Here is a 13,671-nt window from a genome sequence, read left to right as displayed (position 1 = left end):
CCTGGTGCAGGTCTACAATTTTGTTTCTGGTGTCCTTTGACAGCTCTTTGGTCTTGGCCATAGTGGAGTTTGGAGTGTGACTGTTTGAGGTTGTGGACAGGTGTCTTATACTGATAACAAGTTCACACAGGTGCCATTAATACAGGTAACTAGTGGAGGACAGAGGAGCCTCTTAAAGAAGAAGTTACAGGTCTGTGAGAGCCAGAAATCTTGCTTGTTTGTAGGTGACCAAATACTTATTTTCCACCATAATTTGCAAATAAATTCATTAAAAATCCTACAATGTGATTTTCTGAATTTCTCTCATTTTGTCTGTCATAGTTAAAGTGTACCTATGATGCAAATTACAGGCCTCTCATATTTTTAAGTGGGAGAACTTGCACAATTGGTGGCAGACTAAATACTTTTTTGCCCCACTGTACATACATATTACCCTTCAATATTTCGGGGTCACTTAGAAATGTCCTTGTTTTTTTTGTCAATTTAAAACATCAAATTGATCAGAAGGATGAACCAGACTCGTGGAGGTGGAGGTTTCTGAGATCTTGGCTGATTTCTTTTGGTTTTCCCATGATGTCAAGCAAAGAGGCACTGACATTTGAAGGTAGGCCTTGAAATACATCCACAGGTACACCTTCAATTGACTCAAATGATGTCAGTTAGCCTATCAGAAACTTCTAAAGCCATGACATTTTTTCTCAAGCTGTTTTCCAAGAATTTTCCAAGCTCTTTAAAGGCACAGTCAACTTAGTGTATGTAAACTTCTGACCCACTGGAATTGTGATACAGTGAATTATAAGTGAAATAATCTGTCTGTAAACAATTGTTGGAAAAATTACTTGTCATGCACAAAGTCCTAACTGAAGTAGATGTCCTAACCAACTTGCCAAAACTATATTTTGTTAACAAGAAATTTGTGGAGTGGTTGTGAAACGAGTTTTAATGACTCCAACCTAACTGTATGTAAACTTCCGACTTCAACTGTATGTATGTATATATTACATTCACACAATGATTTTTTTAAATCTGCGAGCCGCCAGTCGCCCATCCCTGATTTACATAATAGGAAATAGCTGGCACAGAGAACGAGTCGTGTAGTTCTTCACAGTTCTCTACAGTTGGAAAATAGTACAAACGGAGGCAGTTTCAAAGGGAGGAAACTATGTGCAGCTATTAAAACCATACATTCCTATATAGTGAGGTTAACACTGAGTGAGTGTACAAAGACAGAGAGACTCACATTCATGGAGGAGTTGATCTCGGTGACTGCATCATCGTCTGTGGGGAACTGGTAGATCTGCACTCCATTGCTCACCAGCTCACTCATGATCTTGATCTTGAATTTATGGAGCTCGCTCTTGGAGATTGTGTCAGCTTTAGCAATGATGGGTATTATATTCACCTGAAGGATAAAAAAAAAGTATATTTCTGGCCTTAAGATCAACTCCACTTGGTTTGCTTTGAGGTTATTCCTTCGAATTGAATATCTTCAGATATTCTGAAAAAGTTTGGAAGGGTTTCGTACAATTGTAAATCAAAGCATGATTAGATAAGATGCTGAAAATAAATGAGTCAGAGCATCTGAATTTTTGCCTCAGGGTCATCAACACATACTTAAATTACTGAACGTCGCAAAAGAGGCACTTTGCAACCACGATGGGTTGAGCTCAGTCAAACCCAAACAGAGAAATAAAACAAACAGCAATTAAGAAAACAAACTGAATGGTGTCCCATCTCTGCTCTAAAACAGATGGGAAAATAAACACATTGCGACAGTTTCTCTTTGGCTCCTCGGATTACCGGGACGACATAGATTTAGTCACCAACGTCTCTCATCACCTCCAGGCTATATAGGATATAGTTTGTTAAGGTCAAAAGGAGGCCTTATTCGATGTGACCATTCACAATAATTTTGCTACAAAACAGATGTGATGGTTGTTTTACATAGTTTCCTCCTTCCTTTACAAAAAGTCTATTGAGGTAAAAGAGCAGATAACCCATCTCTAGAGTCCCTAGACCAGACCACCTTTTTAACTGTCACCGTTCCGGCTTAATAGCCTTTCTGGAAGTGTAAGTCAAACCCCATTGCCTGTCTGCTTTACATCATAGACCTTTAAATAAAAATATAAACTGATTTATAGTCTGCTCTTTGCCTCCTGTGAAAAGGTTCATTTCTGACAGCTCAGAGAGCGATAGAGCCATGCTGGAGGAGAGTTTTGGCTAAAGTAAGCTACTATGCTTTGCTCATAACCACACTAAATCGGTTTGATATGCGTCACTGCATTACCAGACACAAACAAGCCTGTAATTGCCTCTCCACCACTCCTAGAACCGCTTTATAGGCCGTACAACCGGCCTGATATACCAGCTCTGTAGGGTTGTCGCTAATAGGGGTTTGAGTACTGTATGCATTGTCAGGTCTGTCTCAGCCTGAGTGTTTCACACATTTCACCCGCCCCTTTAGGGTAACTAGTTCTGACACTCCCTCACCCACACTTCAACTGCAATAGTGATGAGATGAATTCCACAAGTTTACTAATCGAGGCACCGACCATTCATGTTTCCAATAGGCTGAAATCAATGTACTGTTCTAAAATATGGATCTGCTGCCCAATACCCAGTTACTCACACGAAACCATGAACGAAAAAAGATCTTCATAGAAGTAAGAAGTTACAGCATCATACTTGCTTAATAATTCTGACCAATACACTAGGGTATGATATAAACCTCAGGAAATCCTATCCAATAAAATGCTATGTGGAATGTCTGTCGCTTCCTTTTCTAGGACATTGTGGGTCCCCAGACCTACATGAATATCTGACTATTCTACAACTGAAATTCATACCAGTCAAACAATAGGATGCAGTGTGTTTTTTGCCCACAAGGCATTGGTGGTAGTTGATCCTTTACCTTGCTGTCCAGTTTCTTCATGGTAACTAAATCCAAGGACTTCAGTGAATGCCCAGTGGGAGCGATGAAGTACAGACAGATGTGGATCCTCCCGTCGTGGTAGTTGAAGAGGGAGCGCTTGATTTTCAGCTCTTCCTGAAGGTAGTTTTCAAACTGTGTGTCGATATAGTCCACTATCGGTTTATAACTGCAAAATGAAAAGCAATGTAGTTATACAAAGTGTAAAACAAAGTTTGATTTTGATTCCTTTTGTTCCCACTATCCCATGTACTTTCTTTGTTTCTTTCAAAGTTGCCAGTGGGGGTATCAGACATCTGTGTGCAGAAATTATCTTTATTCAAGTATCCAGCATCTACTTGTGTAAAAAAAATATTTAAGAGGTCACAGAGGTGAACATTTAATATGCCAGTGTGTTTAGTCTAGCATTCTGAGGAAGTGAGACAAAAAAAAAAAACTATCAAAGTCACTGTTAAACCCTGGTTAGCTTGTGAAATCATGGACTAAAAGTACTAGTCACATCCCTGTGTCCACCACTATACTGTAGCTTGTAGGGTAAATAAGTGATCTAAAGGCTTGCCAAGAACATCTATACACAATGTTTAACCTTGACTTTAACGTCTCTAAGCTATTTTCCCAGAACGCGGCACTGATGACCTTTAAAGACTATTTGGGACGCATTATTGCTGCAGCTTTTTCCCAAACAACATGAGTTACGGCCTGTTCCTCCCACTGTATCATTCAGGGGCGTGTGAGCCATCTTGCTGCGGAGATCACACAAACACTCAGTCCCACAGCTGTAGTTCAAACCAAGAATGTCCTCCTCCTCATCCTTCTAAACCCTGCTCCATTCAGGGGGCGGAAAAAAAATGTCCTGAAAAATTAGTGACTGTGTTTGTCTTGTCTACATTCCAGGCAATGTAAGCAATTTACTCTAAAAGATGGCATGTTATCATTCACTGTGAGTATGAAAAGGATAGAGAGACTCAATGGCAATGCTTCAATTAGTGAACAGCTGAAAGTAGGATTATAAGCATCTGCTGCTTACCTCTCTTCCTTGTTGATCTGATCCCCGAACCCCACAGTGTCCACAATAGTCAGCTTTAGGTGGACGTTGCTCTCCTGGAGGTCATATGTTCTGGGCCGCATACACACGCCATTCTGGTAGTGGCTGGCCTCCTCGTTCTCAAACATTGTGTTAAAAAGTGTATTCATTAACGTCGACTTGCCAATACCCGTTTCCCCTAGGAGGCAAGAGGGAAAGGTGTTGTTAGGTCTCAATAACTCTCAGGGGGGACATTCTTCTCTCAGCCTCTTCACAGCAGCAGTCGTCTTAATTCTCGTTCATATCAAGGACAGAAATAACCCTGGCTGCATACCGAATGGCACCCCATTCCCTATATAGTGCACTACTTTTGTCCAGAGCCCTATATAGGGAATAAGGTGCCCTGAGATAGTGCACTAACAGTAGCACTACCATGTGGTTTGATACTCACCTACACAGAGGATGTTGAAGCAGAAACCCTGTGTCACCGATTTACTGACCAGCTGATCGGGAAGGCTGTCAAAACCAACATGGCCGCCCAAACTGAGGTTACGCTTTTCTTCATTCTGCAAAAAGAAAGTATTAAATAAATTAATAATGATGGCAAGGCTAGAGATATGCGAGGGGGTGAAAGCACTGAGAGAAAATGTATTACTGTGAATCGAGGACATAAGCAATATGAAATGCCACCACCAGATTCCATTTGTCCCCTATGCATATGCCATTTTCAGATAACACATTATACAGGACATGTAGCTCATCATAATGTGCCTTAAAGCTTAAATAATGAGATGAGCACTCTGGAGAGTGCTGAGGAGGGAGCTGGAGTAATCATTCAAACAGGAGGTGGCATCTCTGCACAGAGAAGAGACTAGAGATTCCAAAAAATCAAGTGGGATTAATTGAGGTCACACAAAATAAATCTGGCAACTGCAACGGTTAGGGAGTGAGCCTACTCCCACCTCAGTGAATAACAACTTGTCTCTAATGATGAGTCATGGGGGGGGGTGGACAATAATGTAGTCCCTCATCTTGCCCATCTCCGTTGTGCAGGGAAAGCAGAGAGACCATCTTGAGATCAATGGGCTCATCCACATGTGTCTGGCTTGGTCTTTCCTACTAAGGCTGCATATTTGGGGGGGGGGTGATGTCACCGGACACAGCCTAAGAGCTGAGCAATGCAGGCAGGCCTGTGTGCAATTGGAATCGACTGAGGGCCACAAGGGGAATGCAAACAAACACAAAACCTGCTCCAGTGTGTTTTCTCAAGGATCATACAGAACTGCGGATGTGGACACGAACTCCTCAGAGATGAACTCTGACTGAATGCACACGTCACATAAACTGAGAGGCATCCATCCTTCACACTAGTCAGGGAATGGAGTCTGTATAGGAGTGCAAAGTAATAGTATAAGAGTCATGAGATAGTGCCTTTCAGAGAGACTCTGGTTAAAAGTTCCGAGGAAAGGAAACACCACACTTCCTCTTGATCCAGTGATTTGCATGGGAAACGGCTGACCTCAGAACTACGCTGACATTTCTCTCTTTAAAATATATGCCAACCTAAAACATTGAAAATCAATGTTAACAAACCATAAAACTCTATGCACAATGACAACTTTGCATCTGCACATTTTTTTTACTTTTTAAATTGTTCAAAGTTTGTTAACTGAATCACAGTAAACCCTCCTTCAATGTTATTCTGGTACAAAGTTTTGTATCTGCACAGTTCTTCCTGTGAATGTGTTTTTGTAAAAAGTTCAGTGGAAATTATTAAAAGTAATCCTTGTGCATATAGTCCTACAGTTTGTTAAACTTTGAAATCAAGGTTGTTGGTTTTTTGGTATACAGTCGTGGCCAAAAGTTTTCAGAATGACACAAATATTAATTTGCACAAAGTCTGCTGTCTCAGGTTGTATGATGGCAATTTGCATATACTCTAGAATGTTATGAAGAGTGATCAGATGAATTGCAATTAATTGCAAAGTCCCTCTTAGCCATGCAAATGAACTGAATCCCAAAAAACATTTCCACTGCATTTCAGCCATTCCACAAAAGGACCAGTTGACATCATGTCAGTGATTCTCTTGTTAACACAGGTGTGAGTGTTGATGAGGACAAGGCTGGAGATCACTCTGTCATGCTGATTGAGTTTGAATAACAGACTGGAAGCTTCAAAAGGAGGGTGGTGCATGGGATCATTGTTCTTCCTCTGTCAACCATGTTTACCTGCAAGGAAACACATGCCGTCATCATTGCTATGCACAAAAAGGGCGTCACAGGCAAGAATATTGCTGCCAGTAAGATTGCACCTAAATCAACCATTTATCGGATCATCAAGAACATCAAGGAGAGTGGTTCAATTGTTGTGAGTAAGGCTTCAGGGCAACCAAGAAAGTCCAGCATGCGCCAGGACCGTCTCCTAAAGTTGATTCAGCTGCGGTATTGGGGCACCACCTGTACAGAGCTTGCTCAGGACTGGCAACAGGAAGGTAAGTCGCTCTGGATAAGAGCGTCTGCTAAATGACTTAAATGTAAATGTAATGTAAATGTAAGTGCATCTGCACGCACAGTGAAGCGAAGACTTGGAGTCAAGAAGGGCAGTAAAGAAGCCACTTCTCTCCAGGAACAACATCAGGGACAGACTGATATTCTGAAAAAGGTACAGGGATTGGACTGCTGAGGACTGGGGTAAAGTCAAGGTAAGTGCTACCATCAGTCCTGTGTCATGCTAACAGTAAAGCATCCTGAGATCATTCATGTGTGGGGTTGCTCCTCAGCCAAGGGAGTGGGCTCACTCACAATTTTGCCTAAGAACACAGCCATGAATAAAGAATAGTACCAACACATCCTCCGAGAGCAACTTCTCCCAACCATCCAGGAACAGTTTTGTGACAATCAACGCCTTTTCCAGCATGATGGAGCACCTTGCCATAAGGCAAAAGTGATAACTAAGTGGCTCGGGGAACAGAACATCAATATTTTGAGTCCATGGCCAGGAAACTCCCCAGGCCTTAATCCCATTGAGAATTTGTGGTCAATCCTCAAGAGGCAGGTAGACAAACAAAACCCCACAAATTCTGACAAACTCTAAGCATTGATTATGCAAGAATGGGCTGCCATGAGTCAGGATGTGGCCCAGAAGTTAATTGACAGCATGCCAGGGCGGATTGCAGAGGTCTTTAAAAAGAAGGGTCAACACTGCAAATATTGACTCTTTTCATCAACTTCATATAATTTTCAATAAAAGCCTTTGACACTTATAGAATGCTTGTAATTATACTTCAGTATTCCATAGTAACATCTGACAAAAATATCGAAAGACACTGAAGCAGCAAACTGTGGAAATTAATATTTGTGTCATTCTCAAAACTTTTGGCCACGACTGTACATTTTATAGTGAAAAATCAGAGTCTCTGCGTAATTCCATTTCCATGTAATTGCCGGTAGGCTAGTAAAACTTGACAAGAATTGAAAGCTCTTTGTACAGTCCCTTGCTTTATTTGTGACAATACATTACAAATGACAAAGTACTTAAACAAAAAAAAACATAATGTTAACATTAAGCCTTAGGGCAAAACATGGATCTTGGGGCGATTTATTCTCAGACAAACTGACAGAGACCTCCAGTAGAATTTTCATCCCCACCTGAAGTCGATCTGCTTTAGTGAACTAACACACAACCCATCAGCGACACACTACTGCTGCTTCTGGCACTACACGGAGTATAATGGAGAATTATTAACACAAGGCTGCACAGGTCTACAGTATGCAGATGGTGGAGATTAGGTCATCGCATGGAACCAGTCATCCAAGGAAAAATAAAGTCTATATTTTCTTTAATAAACACACTCATACACAGAGCTGCCTGTCTGGCAGAAACTCCTCCGTCTCTCCCGTCACACGCCTCTGTCCAAAAGGAAAGACAGAAACAAGACCGAGGAGAGGGGAGACAGCAGTGGCCATTTTACAAGATCGACAGGAGCATACCAATCTGTTGGTGTCAGGAAATACATTAAGTTACAGCCAAATCTACAGTTTCATAGGTTTGTCCATGTGTATGACATCAGATGGTGAGATATGGGAATCAAAATAACATGGATAATTGACTCCCCACACAGCCTAAGCTAATCAGTGTTCTACAACAGTGGATGTGACAGCCCAGCCTCCAGGCTGTACTGTGTTGTATGGTCAATATAAAACAGATTATGCAACACTCAGGTTACAAGAATCTGTCCCAAATCGTTGTACAGAGAATGCTAGAAACTTCATTATCATGGGGATCAGTGGCGGTCAGTGCCATTTATGATGAGGGGGGACAAAAAAAAATGTTCCAAAAGTATTGCCTTTGTCTTTTACATCATATTGGATGACGGTCATTCATATTCCATTCACCCAGTTCAATGTAACATCGATAGGTTTAGGCTACTACATGATACTCTAATTTTCCCTTAACCCATCATGAGGTTGCTACAACCTAGCCTATGAATGAAAGTTTACAACGTAGGTGCACACAGGTGGAGAGAATTTTGAGATGACAGACAGTGACACATTCAATACTGCCTTGCACACACATGCCTGTATCTAGCTCATCTAGGGTGTCATCATTAGTCCAACAGTTGCAAACAAGACTTTCTACTAGACAATTTCAGGTACTTTTATCCATTGTTTGCTTCCGTTTAAGAAATGTTTTTCAACAGAATTAATACACCCCTGATCACGTGTAAACACAATTTTCTTTCATAGCAGCCACGTTGTATTCCTTCTCTCACCTTTTCTCCTTCGTTTGTGGACTTCAATGCACAACACATCAGCTGTATGTGACCAGGCAAAAAAAAGGCTTGCCAAACCATGTCATAACCGCTGCACACAGCCTACATCGTCATCACCTTATTAGCTAAAGTAACATCATAGTCAACATAGCTAATAGAACTAATGCGTTAGTAAACCCGCTACAATCATGCAGTAACATTAGTGTATAGTCATTAAGCAGTTCAGCATTTACACTGGTGGGCCCCGGTGCCAATAAATTAATAAAACCAAAAGCTTACCTTGACTTGGAAGAGTTCAAGTGTTGTGTTGGATAGTTATAGGCAGCTAGCTAACATGGCATTCCTCTGTTTGATCCAGGTGTTTGAGTAGACTAAAGTAACTATCTGCATTTGCTAACTAAGTAAGTGAAACTGAAAGTGTGGAAAAAGACAAAATCTCTCTCTCACTTCTCCTTAATTTTTGAAGAAATTAATTTGTTGAAAACTGTTCAACTATTGTCTTTCTGAGTCAACTATTCACATTCTATGTACTGCAGTGCTAGCTAGCTGTAGCTTATGCTTTCAATACTAGATTAATTCTCTGGTCCTTTGATTGGGAGGACAACGTTTCAGTTCATGCTGCAAGACCTCTGATAGGTTGGAGGACGTCCTCTGGAAGTTGTCATAATTACTGTGTAAGTCTATTGAAGTGAGTGAGAACCAAGCACCTACTAATTTTTTTATTGAAGTCAATGTACCAAGAGGAGGACGGAAACTAGCTGTCCTCCGGCTACACCATGGAGCTACCCTACAGAGTGCTGTTGAGATTACTGTAGACTTCCATTGCAACACAGTGTGTTTTAATCAATTATTTGGTCACGTGAATATATTTCGAATAGTTTTACCTAAAAATTCAAACTTTTTTAATTTCACTATTTTTATGAAATTCACTGAGGATGGTCCTCCTCCCTGTCCTCCTTTGAGCAGCATCCACTGATGGGAATAAAAGACTGTCAAAGAAAAAGTGGATATCCAAGAAAATAACACTACTGGTTTGCAAGCAGCAGATGCATATCTAAAATAGGATTACTAATGTGCATCAACAACAACAAAAAAAAAACAATTTTTTTGAAGTGTCAAAACTCATTAGTATGCCTTTCATCTCAAAGCAATGTGTGTGGCCCAATGGTATGCATTATGTTGGCATCATAACACATTGATGTTCTTAGGGGTCAGTAAGCATCAAACATTCTACAGCCGCTACGGGCAATTCATTATATAAATCAGGGCTAAAATAGATCGCTGTAGTACAATACGATCAATGCCCCCCTACAACTCTTTTTTTATTGTTTTGACACTGATTGTTTCGCATAGCTTTCTGCACCCTACTTTGTTCAACCTATCAATGCAATCAACCATACATCCTCCCCATCAATAACCAGTCATAATTAACAGTGCCCTTCAAACAAATTGTCTTGCTTGCATCGTAGGCTACAACATAAAACTTAAGTAGTAAATAGGAATGACACAGTTGTTCCTCACACCAATTTCACTGCATTCCCTATACGCAAATCTAATCATTTGGCTTTATCATTCTGTAAATCACTGCCCCTACTGGGCAATACAATGGAACCTATGGGGAGTACTGTATCTGCATGCAATCTGCAATTTAGGAGGTGTTCTCTCTTTAGGGTGAAAAATCTCCCTTCCCTAAATCAAATGTGACAAGTTGAGGAAGGAGTGGCTCCTCTGTTAATCTACTTATCCAAGCAATTTAGTGCTTACTGTCTAATTCAACAACTCAAGGAATGTGCTTATGGATTGGCTAAAAGTTAAATCAACACTGTGGACCTGTACCAAAAAAGTTATCACATCATCTTGTGTGGTGTCTTTGTAGCCTCATACACACACCACACCATTCATATTTTGCATTGTTTTTGATGACATGTAATCATAATTCAGGTTTAGGTTTTGGGTAGCCTGAATCAGTGTTAATAACTATAACGAAAAATACTTGTCAATTACCCATTTTTCCTGACTAAAACTATGACTATAACGAGACACATGGGAAAAAAACTCAAACAATGTAACATTTTAGAAGTATAGTAATACTTCTGGCATTTTTTAATGCCACTTATTTGGCCCCCTTGATTATGATGTGGAGAAAATCAGACCTGTAAATTGTTTAACCTGTAGTCAAAGCTCTATAGCCTAAAGAGTTAATTATGGCTGGCATTGGTTAAAATCTGCCACATTATCAATGTTGCCATTTAAGGTACACAAAGGAATAATAGGCCTAGTTGGACATGGCTATCTGAATGTGCCTAAATATTCATAATGTAATATAAAAAAATGCACTGACTTGTGACTAAAATGGTTGTGACTAAAACTAGACAAATTGTCCAGAGTTTTAGTCGTTTGATAACTAAAACTAACGAAGGATGAAATTACATAAACATGGCTAAAACTAAAAAAAGGTATTTTAAGACTAAAACTAGACCATCTAAAATAGCTGCCAAAATGAACACTGCCCTGAAGACCATACATTGAGTTACATTGAATTCTACGATGGGCATAAATGAGCATTTGGATCAGGAACCTCTAAAAGACAGAATTTTGAAGAAAATGTTTTAACCTACTTTACCGGGTTGTCCGTGTGGTTGGTCGTTTTGCAAGTTGGAGTGTGAGACCGTATCCATAGAAAAGTATAATTAGTTCACCAATTGCTACCCGGACTATGTGCATGGACCCTATTTGCAATAACTCTTGACTCATCACATACGCTGCTGCTACTGTTTTATCTATCTATCCTGTTGCCTAGTCACTTTATCCCCACCTATATGTACATATCAACCTCAATTACCTTGTACATAGACTCGGTACTGGTACCCTGTGAATATAGGCAAGTTAATGTTACTCATTGTGTATTTATTCCTTGTGTTATTATTTTTCTATTATTTCTATTTTTCCTCTATCTCCATTGTTGGGAAGGGCCCGTAAGTAAGCATTTCACTGTTAGTCTACACCGGTTGATACAAAGCATGTGACAATTATTGATTTTATTTGATTTAATTACTTCAACTTTTCAAAGCGCTGGTAGTGCGTTCAGATGTCCATCACCCGAAGTATGCACACAACGTGGTTCTGCGCATGTTTCAGATCATAGAAATCTGAACTTCGTACCAGCCCTTTGAAAAGTTCATGTAATTATACTTTCCTTTGGATAAATTGTATCACAATCCTACCTGCAAAAGGACCAACCGTACAGACAACTGGTAAAGTAAGTTAAAAATATGTTTTTAATTCAACATCCTGGCTTTTAGAGGTTGTAAGAAGAAACGTTGAATCCAATGCAATTCAACATTGTATCTTCAGGATAGGTTTTGGGATGCATTCAGACAGAAAGAACTACTACATCAGGGCTCCCAAATTGCGCAGCAGTCTAAGACACTGCTTCTCAGTACTAGAGGCGTCACTACAGACCCTGGTTCGATCCCGGGCTGTATCACAAACGGCCGTGATCGTGAGTCCCATAGGGCGGCACACAATTGGCCCAGCGTCTTCCTGGTTAGGGGAGGGTTTGGCCGGGGTAGGCCGTCATTGTAAAATATGAATTTGTTCTGAACTGATTTGCCTAGTTAAATAAAAAATAAAACATCAGTTTAATAGTGCTCAGAAAAAAATGAACAATGAAGTGCTGCAATATATAGAGAGAGAGAGAGAGAGAGAGAGAAAATATATATAAATAAAAAGTACTCTTCAAAAAAAATCCCTGAGAATTTTATTAGGCTACTGAACAAAAAGATGCCCATCTTCCCTTCAAAAAGGCAATTCAATCTCCATCACAACATTAAATCATTAGTATGGAGGCTAGCCTAAGCATAATTTTAGACTGCCTAAACAGGAAGTTCCAATGTAACCACATTGTGTCTCAAAGGAAAAAGGTCAAATCAATGATTAGATAAAGCCAACCAATGATTAGTAAACAATGTTGCTACATTGTAGCTAATATGGGGTAGGCTAAATGCTTGTCCAGGGAGATTTGGGGTCACTACAATTTCCTGTAGGTACCATACCGTGGTATGAGCAGCTATCAGCTGGTGTAACTCAATGGAGGATCAATGGAGGAATTACACCAATGCACATACTACCGGTATATGCTACTATCAATACAGCAATAACGTTATGCCTCTGTATGTAGTCAACTCATTACGAAACTCGCAAATAATTAATGAGCCATGTCCTGAGCACAACACCATCAAGACAATCCAACGTGAACACTTATTGAGAGAAATCACTTCCACCGTCTCTGCTCACTACGGTTAGTCCACATAGCCCACACTTTCACGAATAATGGCACATTCCCTTACATAGATGCATATTACGATACGCTGATAGGCAGAAAACTGTATTAGTGTACTTACGGAAAATATGTCTACATCCGTGGCAGCCATGGTGCGGAATGTATACGTTTTAATGCCGAGCTGGGCAAAAGGGAACTAACTGCCCTCGTCTCACTCTCTCCGTAAACTGACACAGGGGAACGAGCTTGGTAGTGCTTCCAATATGGCCACTTCCTGGAAACTCCCATTTGGTTTAGGAATGCTGTCGGAGGTATGCTAGCGACGACAGGACAGCGCGCTGAAGATTTGGAACGGTTGTTATTATCTTTGCAGATGAAGAAACATTTTCAACATTCTATCAATGACATTCCAAGCGCTGATGATTATGAAAAGCCATCGATAAGCTCTTGCCGTGCAGGTCACTCATGGGATTTGTAGTTTGGAGAGCTTTGACTGCAATACCTGATTTGGCCAATGCAAGAGCGTAAGAGGCGAAGCGAGAGGATTTTCCTGCGCCCAAAATTTGTCTGAATGAGATAAACCCTTTTTTTGTATGGAGGTCTATGATAGAGTGTCGAATTACGTGAGGCTTATTTGATCGAATATAAATCTCGTTATGTTTAG

The 13,671-nt window shown here is 40.4% G+C and overlaps 1 protein-coding gene across 2 annotated transcripts in view; it reads right to left on the bottom strand.

The window, feature by feature from the left end:
* Window positions 1-13,408, bottom strand: part of LOC135548813 (septin-8-A) — a 44,133-nt gene extending 30,725 nt beyond the window's left edge. The window contains exons 1-5 of one of the 2 annotated variants that reach the window (XM_064978755.1): window positions 13,129-13,408; window positions 4,405-4,519; window positions 3,957-4,152; window positions 2,912-3,098; window positions 1,241-1,402 (exon numbers count right to left, since the gene is read on the bottom strand). In XM_064978755.1, coding sequence (XP_064834827.1) covers window positions 1,241-1,402; window positions 2,912-3,098; window positions 3,957-4,152; window positions 4,405-4,519; window positions 13,129-13,158 — 690 coding nt within the window. In that variant the 5' untranslated portion in view covers window positions 13,159-13,408. The remainder of the gene's footprint in view (window positions 1-1,240; window positions 1,403-2,911; window positions 3,099-3,956; window positions 4,153-4,404; window positions 4,520-13,128) is intronic. The other variant, XM_064978756.1, reaches the window with a different exon arrangement.
* Between the last annotated feature and the right edge of the window lie 263 nt (window positions 13,409-13,671).

The sequence above is a fragment of the Oncorhynchus masou genome, chromosome 11 (genome assembly GCF_036934945.1).
Source record: "Oncorhynchus masou masou isolate Uvic2021 chromosome 11, UVic_Omas_1.1, whole genome shotgun sequence".
Taxonomy (NCBI): Eukaryota; Metazoa; Chordata; class Actinopteri; order Salmoniformes; family Salmonidae; genus Oncorhynchus; species Oncorhynchus masou.
Note: the sequence above shows the minus strand (reverse complement) of the source record. Positions and strands in the feature narration are given on the sequence as shown.